The sequence below is a fragment of the Hyperolius riggenbachi genome, chromosome 2 (genome assembly GCF_040937935.1).
Source record: "Hyperolius riggenbachi isolate aHypRig1 chromosome 2, aHypRig1.pri, whole genome shotgun sequence".
In the NCBI taxonomy this organism is placed as follows: domain Eukaryota; kingdom Metazoa; phylum Chordata; class Amphibia; order Anura; family Hyperoliidae; genus Hyperolius; species Hyperolius riggenbachi.
The window spans coordinates 95,189,600-95,205,318 of record NC_090647.1 but is presented as its reverse complement, the minus strand read 5'-3'; the positions used below and the strand labels follow the sequence as shown (position 1 = coordinate 95,205,318).

General features: G+C 45.4%; 1 protein-coding gene across 2 annotated transcripts in view; it reads right to left on the bottom strand.

Annotated features, from left to right (window-relative positions):
• Positions 1 to 818: 818 nt before the first annotated feature.
• SERTM1 (serine rich and transmembrane domain containing 1) overlaps positions 819 to 15,719 on the bottom strand; it is a 71,844-nt gene continuing 56,943 nt past the window's right edge. For both annotated transcript variants that reach the window (XM_068265027.1, XM_068265028.1), the window contains exon 2: positions 819 to 1,964. In XM_068265027.1, coding sequence (XP_068121128.1) covers positions 1,525 to 1,851 — 327 coding nt within the window. In that variant the 5' untranslated portion in view covers positions 1,852 to 1,964 and the 3' untranslated portion in view covers positions 819 to 1,524. The remainder of the gene's footprint in view (positions 1,965 to 15,719) is intronic.

Sequence of the window (15,719 nt, the reverse complement as noted above, 5' to 3'; positions counted from 1 at the left end):
CATGGCGAGAGTAGGTGGCAGGGAAGGGTTTTGTGAGTGAACGAGGAATTTTTTTTGCTAATTGGCTGCACTTGTGGCTGGAAGGAGGCTGGAGGAGGGCCCCCAAAGCCTCTGGGCCCCCCTGCAATGGCAGGGGTGATTGCTACGTCCATGATTTTGGGTGTGCCTTTATGGAAAGCGGGCCTGTGTTACAAAGCAATTCTCAGGGAATCACTTGATCTGTATGTAACTGAATAAACAGCGGAGAACTATATACCAGCCCTCAAACCTGACATCTACTGGTGGTTGAGCAGATACCCAACTGGGAGAATAGCCCCAGGATCTGACATCAAAGATGGCCTACCACAATAAGTTTGGAGATGTCACAGGAACCTTTGGTACAATCTTTATTCTTGCAACAGATGAACTATTCAGCTAACATTCACCTCCAACTGCTAAGTACCAAGCTAATTACTGGCTGATGGAGGAGGGGTCTTCTTCACCTCATTTATCAAGAGGAACTACGTTGGAATCTAGCTTACAAGGATGAAGCATAGAAAGAGAAGGGTCCGAGCATGTGTGCGTGATGAGATAGAGTAGATAGGATGACTCCCATTGTGTTTTCCCTGTTCCCTTAATTAGCACTTCATATTTCATTTGCCATAACTTGTACATGTATTTATTTGTAAATAAACCAACCCTTTTTAATGAGATCAAGAGCTCAGTGATGAACAAGTAAGAAACAGAAGCTAGAGTTCATTCTACAATGCCCTTTGTGGACACTGAACCAAGTTTGTTACATGTTTATTTCAAACTTATAGCAAAAAATGAATTGGTTATACTCATATTTTTTATTTGTCATAGTTATTATTCTAACCCATAAGAATAAACTAAATGTATTCTTCCCAATTGGGGAAACAAACGGTTGTGCTCATTTCTGCTCAAGGATATGTTTTACCCACAAACTCGTCCAACAAATCATCATCATAGCTGTTCCTCCAGTTGCCAGAGCATAGTCACCAAGGGGACCTAAAGTACTTTGATCCCCCAGATGCATTATCTCTCTCCGGGAGTTGTGTAAGTTGTCACCCGGAATATTGTACATGCTGGGAAAATACTAATTAAAATAATTTCTTCCAAAATAATCTCTCAGACATGAAGAAGCCTGCAGATGACCACAGGAGTCATGTTTCGAAGTACGACTGCAAAGTATCATGGAGGTACGAGGCGGCAGGATATACGCAGGAAAAACGCACAGGTTAGTTTCAAGATCAAGAGTCCTCTAATCTGAAAGGCTTTGATCTCCCAGAGTGTCCTGATTAGAGGGACTGCATTTGCTTCATGAGTTTATTTAACAAGAGAAACATTCAGGTTGACTGATATCGAGCATGAAGCAGATGAAATAGATAAATGACAAAAGCAAAATTGAGCTAAAAAGCAGCATCGTTTCAAACGGAATAAGGGATGCACTTCTGGATTCAAAGGTGTTAGTCACATGCAAGGCTCCCAGGTTTCCTGTCTTTCGGATTTCTCTTTTATCTCTTCTTATGAAGAGAGGTTAGAAAACGAAGACCTCTGGGAAGAAATGCTACACACTTCCAAGTTAGTGAAGGAGCTCCCTGCGTCACTTGTGTACTCTGGATAAGATGACGTTGAGGAGATAATGTTCTTCAGTCTCTGGAGAGCAATAATTAGCAGCAAGAGGAGAAAGGCCAGCAGGCTAAGGAAGATGGAGACGTAGACGTAAACGTTTGATAACCGGTTGGGTGTGGATGACGAGGAATCCACTGATGTTGAGAGGGAGGTGGGAAACAAAAACGTTCCATTCCCCATGTCTTCTGGTAAAGTTGCTGAAGGACCAAGTCCAGACATATTGGCATGGGCAACGGGATGACCTCTTTGAAGAACTGCAATGGTTCAGCTCAGGTCCTCTTCAAGATCCACATGGTGTGCTCCAGTTCTCCACTTTAGCAGGGAAAGCCAACCTAAAATATAGATAAAAGTAGCTTTAGTTCTGTGTAACAATATATTAAGTAATATAGAAAATATTGCAGCTTTACCCTAATTCATAGACAGCCTATAATATAAATATTGCAGGTTTGATGAACCCCTTTTAGATCAAGAATTTACCAAATCAGCTAGTGGAGGATCAAGGCATCCTAGGAGAACGGTGAGGGAGCCAACGGCCTTGAAGGGGGCTGGAGCAAGCCCCAGGTAGAAATATACCATTTTTTTTTGTCTCAAGTACCCTTTAAGCTGCTGATTACCTTAGGGGCACACCCATAGAGATGTGTCTTTGTGATGAAGTAGCTGGTTGGATGTCTATATTCTAAGGATAACTAAGGATGCTCAGTCTGAAAAATTTTAGCCATTTTATCTGGTGTACCTGCTGTTGCCTAAATAACCTAAATAAAGCTCTTTTGGACTTTTCAATAGTTTGTAAACGAAACCTCTATTTCTAAAATTCTTTTAGTCCAATCTACATGTTATTTTATTTTATCTTTTTTACATTTCAAAAATGATTCAGCAACCATTTCCCATACACAATGTTTACAAATGTTGTCAGTACTTGGATACATAGACAGGTTTGAGTATACAGAGTGATTGTAACTATCAACCTTCTGCTAAAAATGATTTCTTTAGATATTCCACAGTTTTATTTTATATTTAATTCTACTTTTTAAGCTTTTACTGTTTTATTGTTTTTGCTCAATGACACATTCATTGAAGTATACCAGAACTAAAATATATGAGCCATTGACCCTTTTTATCTCTTTCCTGTTCTCAGAAGCCATTTTCTGCTAGGGAAGTGTTTTATAGTTGTAATTTCTTATCAGTGAGGGTCACACTGTAGTCTGACCCAGTCCTGACTCAGACATGAACTGTCACTTACATACTTGATGTTTAACTCTTTCAGGCAGAGAAATAAAAAAAGGAACACAGCATAATTATTTTTGTGCTAGGCACTGTACATACACATGTCTATCTCATCATGTCACCTCGGGTATCCAAAAACCTTGTAAAACAAAAGTTTGCTTTCTTAAAACAAAAAGTATTTGCAATAATTCAGGTTGGAGTGAGTTTGAGATGTCTCCCAGTGCAACATTGTTGAAATATGCAAATCAACCATCGTTGCCCTTAGAAGCTAAACACACCTCCAGAACCGCTGGAATGCAATGTTTTAGCTTGTTAATTGTACCTTGTAGAGACGGTGGGAAAAGTTTGACACAGATCACAGCAGCTCATACTATCCATACTGGGAATGTCATACCTGCATCTAAAAAATGAGGTAAAATAAACTATGCACATATATTGCATTTTTCATTTTGAGCTATTTTGAACTCAATGGACAAAAAAAAAAAGTCTCACCCAAAAAAAACATATATGCCAAAAGTGTATGTTAATTTGGGGGAATCTTTCTCTGTATTAAATGTACTGTACCAGTGCATCTTTCATCAACCCTGCTGTGGATTTTGTTCTGCGAATGTTGAAGTATCCTTTACTTGCAGGCAGAGCCGGGACAAGGTCCTCCAGCACCCAAGGCTGAGACACCAAAGTGCGCCCCTCCATCCCTCCCACCCCAACTATCACAAACTGATTGCTATTAGACTTAGGCTCGGTTTACATTTGTATTAAAAACGTATCCGTGGCTCCGCTCTTGGGCCTGGACCAAAACAGGAGCCACGGATACCAATGTTAAAAATAGCTGCCTTTTTCACACACTTCAAAAACGGATCCGTGAGCAATCCGAGGGAGGATGTCCGTTTTGAAACACTGAACAGAGAGTCCGGATTTATTGGGACTTCACGGATCCCAGATACACAGAGGGGTAGTGAAAGGCAATGCAAAAACGGATCTCCCTCTACACAGAGAACTTTGCACACAGAAACAGAAAGAAATCTGGATTGCCTTCTGCCTGCTACTCCCTTCAACATCATAGGTGTCCCAAGGTAGGCTGGAGGCGAAGGCAGCCAGGAAGGGGGGCAGTGGGCACAGCGGCGGGGAGGGGGGTTGGACCCCCCTTCCCTCACCTGGGTCCCCCCTTACGTGCTCCCCTTCCAGCTAGTTTCCTTAAAATCAAGCCTATAGCGAGCGAGGAACTCACTCACTTCCTTGCGTTCCACCGCTCGCCACGCCACGTCACTTCCTGCAATGCCACGCTCGGTATCTCAGTGTGCAGGAAGTCACACGGTGAGCGGTGGAACAAGGAAGTAAGAGAGTTACCCGCTCACTGCTCGCTATAGGCTTGATTTTGGAGAGAGCACGGAAGGGGGGACCAAGGTGAGGGAAGGGGGGTCCTACCCCTCTCCCTGCCGCTGTGCCCACTGCCCCCCTTCTTGGCTGCTACTCCCTCCAGCATGGCGGCCCCCTTCCGCCCACTCACAGCTATGGGACACGGATACGTGTTTAAAAACGTAAACGGACTAGAAACGGGCAGCATTCCGGATTTTGAAAACCGGAGCCCGTACCGCGGATTGTGTTCTGCAACTGCACTAGTGTGGATCGAGCTTAAGAGGCGCTCCCGTGCTCCCAACCCCTTAATCTCTAGTTATCTGGCTTGCAGACACCTGTATCCCTTTTCTTATTTCTCTCTACTTCAAATACATTAGGGGAATGATAGCTGATTGAATTGTGCACTCCCACCTACACTGCGCCCTGAGGCTGGAGCCTCTCTCGCCTCTGCCTCGGCCTGACCCAGCTTGCATGAATTATGTTGGATGTTTATTAATATGTGTACGAATCCTAACACACATCGTAATAACAGTCTATGGCATCCATATCTACAGTCTATATAGTATCCAGGACTGCCTGAGTAGGCATTGGAGACAGAAAAGATCCAGTGGTGTAGCAAAGGGGTATGCAAAGTTTGTGACCGTACTGGGGCCCCTGGACCAGATGGGCCCATCAGGGGCTCTCCTTCACCCATCTTATTAGCTTTTCATTGGTGCTTTGCTGGTAAACACCTCTCTGACACTGAAACTGTCCTTGTTAGGTTTTGAGGCTTTATATCAATAGAGTGCGTGGGGCCCCATATTCAACTTGCACTGGGATTCCAAGCTCCTCAGATACACCACTGAAATGTGCACAGTCCTGATCTGCAGGGGTGAAAGCCACTAGTATGGTGAAGGCAGGCTCGGACTGTGCCACCGAACCGCCGATGGTCCCATCCTGGGGGCCCCAGAGCTAAGAGGGAGGGGGGCACAGCTTGGAATGGGGGAAATTGGGCACAGAGCGGTGGGGAGGGGGGGAAGCCTCCCCCCCTGCCTCACCTAGGGGCCCCCCCTTCCGCGCACCCCCCTCCTCCAGAAGTGCAGCCAGCAGCGAGCGGAGAATAGCTACAGAGCTTCAGATGATGCTAGCTCCGCTCCGCATGCCGCTGCTGCCCTGCTGGTCTCTGTCTCCTGTAGTGACGCTGTCCAATCATGCTCTTGCAGTACTTGCGAGAACGTGATTGGACAGCGTCACTACAGGAGACAGAGACCAGCAGGGCAGCAGCGGCATGCGGAGCGGAGCTAGCATCATCTGAAGTTCGGTAAGCTATTCTCCGCTCGCTGCTGGCTGCACTTCTGGAGGAGGGGGGTGCGCGGGGGGGGGGGCCCTAGGTGAGGGAGGGGGGAGGCTTCCCCGCTGATCTTTGCCCGCTGACACCCCTTCCAAGCTGGGGGGTCACTTGCATTTTGTGGGGGTATCTGCCACCAACCTGAATTGCATTGTGTGGGGGTATCTGCAGCCAACCTGATTGCATTTTGTGGGGGTATCTGCCACCAACCTGATTGCATTGTGTGGGGGTATCTGCAGCCAACCTGATTGCATTTTGTGGGGGTATCTGCCACCAACCTGATTGCATTGTGTGGGGGTATCTGCAGCCAACCTGATTGCATTGTGTGGGGGTATCTGCAGCCAACCTGATTGCATTGTGTGGGGGTATCTGCAGCCAACCTGATTGCATTGTGTGGGGGTATCTGCAGCCAACCTGATTGCATTGTGTGGGGGGTATCTGCAGCCAACCTGATTGCATTGTGTGGGGGTATCTGCAGCCAACCTGATTGCATTGTGTGGGGGTATCTGCAGCCAACCTGATTGCATTGTGTGGGGGTATCTGCAGCCAACCTGATTGCATTGTGTGGGGGTATCTGCAGCCAACCTGATTGCATTGTGTGGGGTATCTGCAGCCAACCTGATTGCATTTTTTTTTTGTAACTCAATTTTTATTGAAAATTTTTTCCAAAATGTCAACACACAATAACATCAGATGAGATTTGTAGACATAATAGTGGTTATCATCATGGTTCATCAACATAGCATAACAGTAACCGTAGGTAGTTTAATAAACCTGATTGCATTTTGTGGGGGTATCTGCCGTAAACCTGATTGCATTTTGTGGGGGTATCTGCAGCCAACCTGATTGCATTTTGTGGGGGTATCTGCCGCCAACCTGATTGCATTTTGTGGGGGCATCTGTCGGCAACCTGATTGCATTTTGTGGGGGTATCTGCTGCCATTTGACTACTTTATGAATTATCATGAGGCATGTAACTACTTGAATATTTTTTCTAAAATGTATCTGCTCAGACCTAATCTCTGTGAATAACACCGCTACTTATTTTGTGTTTTGTATTTTTTTTTTTAAGTCTGCCCATGACTCATCATGACCACGCCGATGTTCCAGTGCGTGGTGACACCCATTTAGTTTCGCTAAATGCGCGCGCCGCATTCAAACATATCCCTATTGGAGACTGTCCTCAGAATTGCTCAAAATCTATTCCCTACCATAAAGTCATGCAAAATTTCTAAAGTACATGTGCATGTGAGCCCAAAATGGGGGGGGGGGGGAGGAGAGGGGGCGGGCCCCAGGCTGAAACTTCCTTGGTGGGCCCTTGGTGTCCCAGTCCGACCCTGGGTGAAGAGGAGACCTCACCCTTCCAATCTATTAAACAATGATCCGGTGGAGGTTAGGCGCTATACGGCAGTGCCATGTACCTTAGCAAGGGAGGCTAGTGTTAGGCATAGAGAGGGGGTAGGTTAGTTTTAGGAGTGGAGAGGGGAGGTGTTAGGAGAGGAGAGGGAAGGTTAGTGTTAAGGTGGCCACTAACTGTCCAATTTCTAGCGAAAAATCGTTCGAGCGATCAGAAATTCTGATCGGACGAACAATCGTTCACTACACCATCAACTAACCAATCTTTGCTTCCTATCTATCACGACCACCAAGAAAATCCACATTTTCGTTCGACGAAAATTCATTCGGGCGACATTTTTTTCACTCGTTCATAATTGATTGTGTCCACCAATGGAGATTATTTACAACCAATCCGATCAGAATTTCTGATCGCTCGAACGATTTTTCGCTAGAAATTGGACCGTTAGTGGCCAGCTTTAGGAGAGGGGAGGCTAGTGTTAGGCAGAGGAGAGGAGGAGGATAGTGTTAGGCAGATGAGAGGGGCGTTAGTGTTAGGCACAGCAGAGGAGATGTTAGTGTTCCGGGAAAGGAAAGGGGTGAGGTTAGTGTTAGGCAAGGAGAGGAGATGTTAGTGTTCTGGCAGAGGTGAGGGGTGAGGTTAGTGTTAGGTAGAGGAGAGGATGAGGTTAGTGTTAGGCAGAGAAGAGGGAGGTTAGTGTTAGGCAGAGAAGAGGAAGAGGTTACTGTTAGGCAGAGGAGAGGAGGAGGTTAGTGTTAGGCAGAGGGGAGGGTTAGTGTTAGGCAATAGGCAGAGGAGAGGTTAGTGTTAGACACGGGAAAGGAGAGGTTAATGTCAGACACAGGAGGGGGGAGGTTAGTGTTAGGCAGTGGAGATGGGAGGTTAGTGTTAGGCGGAAGAGAGGGGGAGGTTAGTGTTAGGCAGAGGAGAGGTGACGTTAGTGTTAGGCAGAGCAGAGGGACTGTTAAAGTTAGGCACAGAAGAGGAGAGGTTAGTGTTAGGCAGAGGAGGGGGGGGGGGGAAGGTTAGTGTTAGGCAAAGGAGAGAGCAGGTTAGTGTTAGGAGAGGAGAGGGAGGTTAGTGCTAGGATTGGAGAGGGAGGTTAGTGTTAGGATTGGAGAGGGAGGTTAGTGTTAGGATTGGAGAGGGAGGTGTTAGGATTGGAGAGGGAGGTTAGTGCTAGAAGTGGAACGGGGAGGTTAGTGTAAGAATTCAAAAACGGGAGGCTAATGTTTGAATAGGAGAAGGAAAATTGCTACAGATATTACCAATATACGAATTATCAGGAATACCCTGCACCAAACGTCCAAACATTTATACTAAAAACTTCCCAACATACTAATTGTGCCCTTCATTGCACAACTGTATAAGCTGTGATCCTGGAGTTGTGGTTAGAGATTTGTAGCAGGCAGCTGGAACATTTTCTAAGAGTAATAAGGGATGTTAGGAGGAAGTGGTGACATAAAACAGCCACTGCAGAGAAGACACAGCTCACAATTCAGCCAATGGCTTGTATGCAAAGCAGCAGCTCTAAAAATACCCATCTTCCGCAAACTGACAAATAAGATATTTAAATAGTGACAGGCTCCCTCATTCTAAAAATTCATGGCCATTTTAATGAAAGCTATCACATCTCTGCTATTGTCTCGGCAGTCATTTATTGTGCGTGTCAAGGAATAGATCGTTCTTCCTGCATTAAACAGGCATACGTAAGCAAGGCTCCAGTTTATATTCTGGCACTGTGCTTGATTATCCCGTGTCTTCACTGTGCATCCAATCAGAAAGCCTGAACTGGTAACACAGGCTGCCATATCTCACCTTCTGTTAACTTTATGTAAAATGCATACCTTGGCTATCAGTTTTTGCATGCCCAGACATCCTCAGAAGCAATTCCATAGCTATTTGTCTTTCACAGTGCGGGTCTCCTATAGTTCACTGGCTGCAGAATTTGCTCATTACCGTGGTCCTATCACATTGCTCATTTCATGTTCTGGCAGCCTAAAGGCCAAACTCATCTTTTGTTGCTGTAGCCACCAGAACAAATTAAGCATTCACTTTGACGAGGCTTCGCATTCTGTGTGTGCTTTGAATTGCAACTGCAAACTCTGATGACAACTTAGCACTTGGGCACATAGATACATCTGTAAAGAATTCTTTATACAGTATAATCTCCTTATAGTAAACTCTGCTACAGTAAATATTTGGGAATAGTAAACTAAATGTCCATGTCACGGCCAAGTGCCATTATAAATAGAGATGGCCTGAACACTTCGCCCGTGAGCAGTATTCTGCGAACATCGGCTGTTCGCATTTGTGGTGATTAGCGAACATTTGGCGTATTCGATTCGCCCCCTATACATTATCATTGAGCTAAACTCTGACCCCTTACCTCACAGTCAGCAGACAAATGGCAGCCAATCAGCTAGCACCCCTTCCTGGACCCCTCACCCCACTATCAAAAAGCAGTAGCGCTGGCCATATTGGATCAATTCTCTGCTGGCTGCTGACTGTTAGTGAGAGTAGGGTCAGACTTGCTGCAGATAGGTAGGAAAAGCATTAGCTAGCCCTGTGTTCTTGTTCCTCACTAGCTGTGAACAAACAGCCCTATCCTCTAGATTGTAAGCCTTTGGGCAGGGTCCTCCTCCTTTTGTGTCCTACCTGATCTGGCACCTCCATTACTGTGAACCCATGCCATGCATTTGAGTGAACCTAACTTGCCTAATCTCCATGCTTCATCCAGTGACTGACTAAGCATTACCTTGTACTAATACTGTGCTGTGTGATCTGGTTTTCTTGTATTCCTGTATTGTCTTATTGCTGTATGTCACCCCTAAATATTGTCTGTAACCTAAATTAATGTTCAGCGCTGCGTAATATGTTGGCGCTTTATAAATACAATAAATAATAATAATAATAATAATTGAGGGCTAGCACAACAGTCTCCGGGTTTTTTGTGCGTGTGTGACACTCCACAGCCCACTGACACCAAGATGTGTGCACACTACTGCTGTTGCCTCATTAAATTACAGGCACAGAACCACACCAGTGCATTATTATTTCACTGTATTCTGATAGTACTATTGTACTACAGAAATGTGGAGAGAAGAGAACAGTATCAGTACTGTACCTGCATTAACTAGTGAGACCTATGCTTCCTGTGCAAGCTGTTGCGTGATTATTGCATGCAAGTCCCTGCATATAGAGCACTGTGCATTTTGATCTAGCTTAAACATTGTCTATGCTCGCCTGCTGAAGCATTGAAAAGAAAAAATGACTCCCCATTATTAAATGAAATATTATACAGTCCTATGTATGACATTTTCTCTGATATAGTAAACTTCTGATAAACGTAAACCACTTTTCCTGGTCCCTTGGAGTTTACTATAAAGGGATTCTACTGTTTGTGCAGAGGGTTAATTAGATGCTGATTATTCTAGCTTTCATGCAAACTTAATGCAATTATATGCATCTTGGAACTTGTCCAATCAAATGTATGTTTCATCTTCTGTGTCTCCAGAATCCTGAGCCAGTAGCCCAGTTTCAAGGGGGACCATGACGACTTATTGTAGAATGCAGTAAATTTGTTAGGGTACCCATTTTTACATTAAATATCCTAATTTCGCCATCAGAAACACTTCCTATAGCTATACATTGCTGAATATTAGTACGTAGCCCCACCCTCTCCCTGAGACTTAAAGGACAACTGTAGTGAGAAGAATATGGAGGCTGCCACATTAATTTCCTTTTAAACAATGCCAGTTGCCTGGCAGCCCTACTGATCTATTTGGCTGCACTATTGTCTGAATCACACCAAAAAAAACATGCAGCTAATCTTTCAGATCTGACAATAATGTCAGACATACCTGATCTGCTAAATGCTTGTTCAAGGTCTATGGCTAAAAATATTAGAGGCAGAGGATCTGTAGGATAGCCAGACAACCGGTATTGCTTAAAAGGAAATAAATATGGCAGCCTCTATATCCCTCTTGCTTCAGTTGTCCTTTAACTTAGGCTGTTTATTATGCAGAAACTTGCCCCTTCTCCCCCCGAGCATTCTGGAAGGCCAGGGATCCTTTCTACTGGATTTAGAACTCTCAGTTATGGCTCGTTCACACTTGAGGCGCTTTTGGAGTTTTTTAAGCGCTGGCGATTTTTCCAAAATGCCCTGAAAGCGCTTGTGCAATGATTCTTTATGAGAGAGTTCACATCTGAGCGGTTCGTTTCCGATCCGCTCAGAGAAGCGCTGCATGGACCATTTTTGAGGTGATTCTGCCTCAATGGAAGGTATAGGAAAAACACAAAATGCTCACAAAAGAGCTTTGTGCAGCGATTGCGTTTGCGTTTTAAGAATAAATACATTTCATTTAGTCTTTTCCGAATCAAAGAGTTCACTTCCTGACTGACGTCAGGAAGTGAAAAATGGAATCGCTCTGCTCTGTTTCCAAAAACACTTACCAAAACCCGCCCAACTCACAGAAATGGCCAGGAAGGGGGAAAAACGCATCAAAATACGCCCAACGCAACTGCGATTGGCACACAATGTAAATGAGCCCTAAATGAGAATTCCACAGCGATAGCCTGCCAGTACTAAGAATGTTGCCACCTGTGATACATTTTAGAAAATAAATCAGGGAGAAGAAAGGTTTTAAAAAGGACAAACACTGATTAAATAATTTATAAATGGATATTGTAAAAAAAAAAAAAAAAAAAAAAAAAAAAGCTATTTTTTTTCTTATGTTATTTCTTCTTCCAGTGGGTCATACTGTACATACTGTACTATTCTCTGTGACACAGGTACTTGCTGGCAACTTTGCTATCAAAAAACATGGGGATAAGTGTGCTAACTCAACCCGTTTCCCCTTTAGGGCATAAGCCTCGGTCACTGCAATGGCGTAGTGGTTAGCTCTCTGGCCTTGCTGTGCTGGGTCCCTGGTTTGAATTCCAGCCAGGTCACTGTCTGCGCAGAGTTGAGTTTGTATGTTGTCTATGTGGGTTTCCTCCATATCCCAAAAGCATACAGATATGTTAATTGCAGTGGCGTAGCTAAGGAGCTGTGGGCCCCGATGCAAGTTTTACAATGGGGCCCCCCAGCCCCAAGCACTCTATACATAACAATTGATACGACGCACCAAAACCTGCCAAAGGCAACTACAGTGTCAGAGGTGCAAGAAGGGGATGGGGAACAGTTTGTTAATGATTACCAATATTTAAAGTATCTATAGAAGTGATTATTATGAGCACAGGACCAATAGAGAGCTAAAACTGTAGTTGAGGGAGGGCCCTTTGGGGCCCCTCTGGCCCAAGGGCCCAATGCGGTCACAACTCCTTTTGCTACACCCCTGGTTAATTGGCTTTCCCCTAAATTGTCCCTAGAATACGATACATACACTACTGGATACATATACAGACTTATGTCTATGGTAGGGATTTGATTGTGAGCCCCTCTGATGGACAGTTAAGTGACACTCTGTACGGTGCTGTGGAAGATGCCGGGGCTATCTAATTACTAAATAATAATGTCAATGCCGCACAACTCAACCCAGTGGTTCCCAATTGGAAAATCTCCAGATGGACATTAATTATTTGTTTGATGACGCTTTGCACCTTTGGAGTTTGACTTACTTTCTTAAAAAGGCCCTGTAGTGACATATAGTAGAATGCAGTATATTATTCAGGATATCTACTTTTTCTTGGTTTCAGCACCATAAACACCATGGGCTCGATTCGCGGCAAATTGCGCTCACAAAAGTCAGCGATCGCGCAAATCGTGGCACTTTGCGCGTGCAAAAGTCCGCGAACGGCACTTCACGTGCTAACTGTTCAGCACACCCATGCTAAACAGTTTGCACGGCTTTGTGAATCAAGCCCCTTATCTTCCTATATCTATATAATGCAGTGGCATTTTTAGGTAGCTCCGCCCTCCCAGTAATGTTTAGCCTAGGCTATTTAGCTATACAGAACCCCCCTCCCAGAGCATCACCTGTCCCCTGAACCGTGCAGAACCATAACAATCCAGCACAGTAGCACTTGTGGCTTTCGTTTGGGGAAGATACCTCGCACCTGCGCAGTATTGTGGATCTGATCAGTGAGGCTATTTCCAGGATTTCCAGGATTGTTATGGTCCCAGAGCCCGCACTGCCTACAAGCTTGTCAGTGGATTTTCGGAGACTGCCAACGCTGTATCGGGGCTGCAGGAGAGGATGGGGAAGATTTTTAGGACCCAGAAGCTTCCCCCTTCCGAGGTAAGTACCCCTCAGGGGCTCTTTTTTCGTTACAGGTTTACTTTAAGACTTGGTATCATGTGACTAATATTTATACTGAGAGTGGGAGGAGCAATTCTTCACACTGGGTCCCTTGGCTCAATAGCTATGCTATGACACTAGTTGGAACCCTGTACTGCTTGGCAGTGCCAAGCTGTACTTTATCATAATTTCTTGTTTTTATTTATTTTTAATAAGCAAACCTCATTACATAGTCTTTTTCATTTTGTAAAGTCGATTTGATTGGCATTCTTATAGTACATAGCTGGGCTGCTTTTGTAAATAGAAATAATGATGCGCAAACAACTGTGCTCTGCGACAAAATAATCTTTTCTGTATGCGCTTTCGGTGTTGTGAAATGTCACGCTGTTGGAATTGCTACTGCAATTATCTGGGAATTGTGTTTTGAATTCTGAAATGAAGGAGGAGGGTTAAAAAGATACTGCATAAGTGCGCACCACAGTTCTGCTGCCTCAGTTTACCAGCCATATTTGTGACCTCCATCCCTGTCAGTGAAAAACAAATAGCCGCTACAAATTTAAAGCATTCTTGTAGAGAACCACTGTGCAATTTTTCCAACGACTTTTAAGCGATGAGCGATCTTTTACATGATCTCCCGACGTGGGTACAGGAGCGAGATTACGCAAAGAATGGTTAGAGATACACGGCGATAACGACTGTCAGGCCTATTGGATCTTTAAGATCCCTGAGGACTCCCGCGCAAAGTGGATCGAGGGAGCTTGTCGCGAAATCGCCTGGGCCCATCTTCCTGGGTCGTAAGGTGAGTATTCAGCTTAAAGGGGTTCTGTGGAGGGTTTAAAAAACAAAAAACTAACACTTACCTGGGGCCTCTATCGGCCGCCTGCAGCTGTCATGTCCCGCACTGTCCTCCTACGTTCCTCAGTTCCCCGCCGCCGCTCCCAGTCTAATTATTCTTTGAATACAACTGCAGCTGCGCGGCCATGGCCACGTTCGTGCTCGCTCCAGCTTGCGTCTCCAGGAGCTTACTGCGCAGGCGCAGTACGAGGTATTCTTGTACTGCGCCTGCGCAGTAAGCTCTCAGAGACGAGAGCGGGAGCGAGCAGTATTCGTCTAGTTAGACGAATAATTAGACCGGGACCGGCGGCGGGAAACGGAGAATCGTAGAAGGACGGCGCGGGACACCCTTCACAGAACCCATTTAAGGTAGTAGTATGGAAACTTTACTACCTAAGTAGTGCTGCTTGTTGATAACACTAACATAGGTCCCTGAAGATGAAAACTACAAGCCTTTCTACTCCAGGACTATTTCAAACTGATTTTCTGCCCTAGACACAACAACCTGTCACCAGGCATGGGTTCACGAGTAATTACGAGTGGCTAAGCACTCAAATTTGTGATTTAAGTGAGGCTTAATTGCCTCAGGTGTGCGATGGGGAAATAACTGGTTATTTACGTATAAGTCCGTGGATTATAGTGCGCTCCAAACAGCTTGCACACGTCCTATTGGACGCGTTGCAAGCCTAACCACCGCGCACTTCCTCTTTCCAGCTTGAAGGAGGAAATGCGCGTAGTGAGGCTTGCAACGCATCCAATAGGACGCGTGCAAGATATTTGGAGTGCACAATATACCACGGATTTATGGGTAAATAACCCCTTATTTCTCCGCCGCACACCTGAGGCAATTAAGCCTCATTTACATCACAAATTTGAGTGCTTAGCCACTCGTAATTACTCGTGAGCCCATCACTGCCTGTCACCCCCTCTCACCATATCCATACCCAAGAGAGTATAAAGGGCAGCCCTGACCTACCCCAAAAATGTGGATTAGTTGCTGGGGCGGTTTTTCCACGAAGCCACGTGAATCACGTGCTTCAGGGCAACAATAATTAAAGTGCAGCAAAAGGCAGCTCCCTTCCCCAAATGCCCCCCTCTTAGCCCCCCCCCCCCCCCCCGATGCATGACGCTGCATCACTCACCTGCTCTCAGCATTCCAGCAATTGGATCTCAATCCGACCATCCAGCGTCCAGTATCCATAGCTATAGTGGTGCCTCATGTGACCTGTTCCGTGCTGCTGGGTCACATGAGGCACCAAAGTAGTCAGAGAAGAAGCAGGGCTTCATGTGTGGCTGGTGATCCCATCGCTAGTCTGCTGAGAGAGGGTGAGTGATCCGGCACCAGTGCAGCATATACCCAGCATGCTGGGGATCAGAGCCGGGATGCTGCAGGCCAGCAGGAAGGAGATGCTATCTTGGAGGAAGCAGAGGGAGGTAAGCATAGTGCCAGTGCCTGCAATGCACAACCTGTTGCGTCTCTCCTCTCTCCACATTTGATTTATGCATCAAAAAGTCTAGAACCGGCCCTGCATAGGTGGAAGGGGCTTGGCTGCAGCAGGACGGGTGTGGCTAGGCTTGCATACAAAGAAGTCCTGCTAAATTCAGGGAGTCGTTCATCACACCATAGCTAGTGTTGCTGAGATGATAAAGGTACCCAACACTCGTCAGATTGGCAGCAGATAGATAAGAAATGCATCTGATGATCTATCTGATGCGTTTTTAGAACATTTTTTACCAGGATAGAATT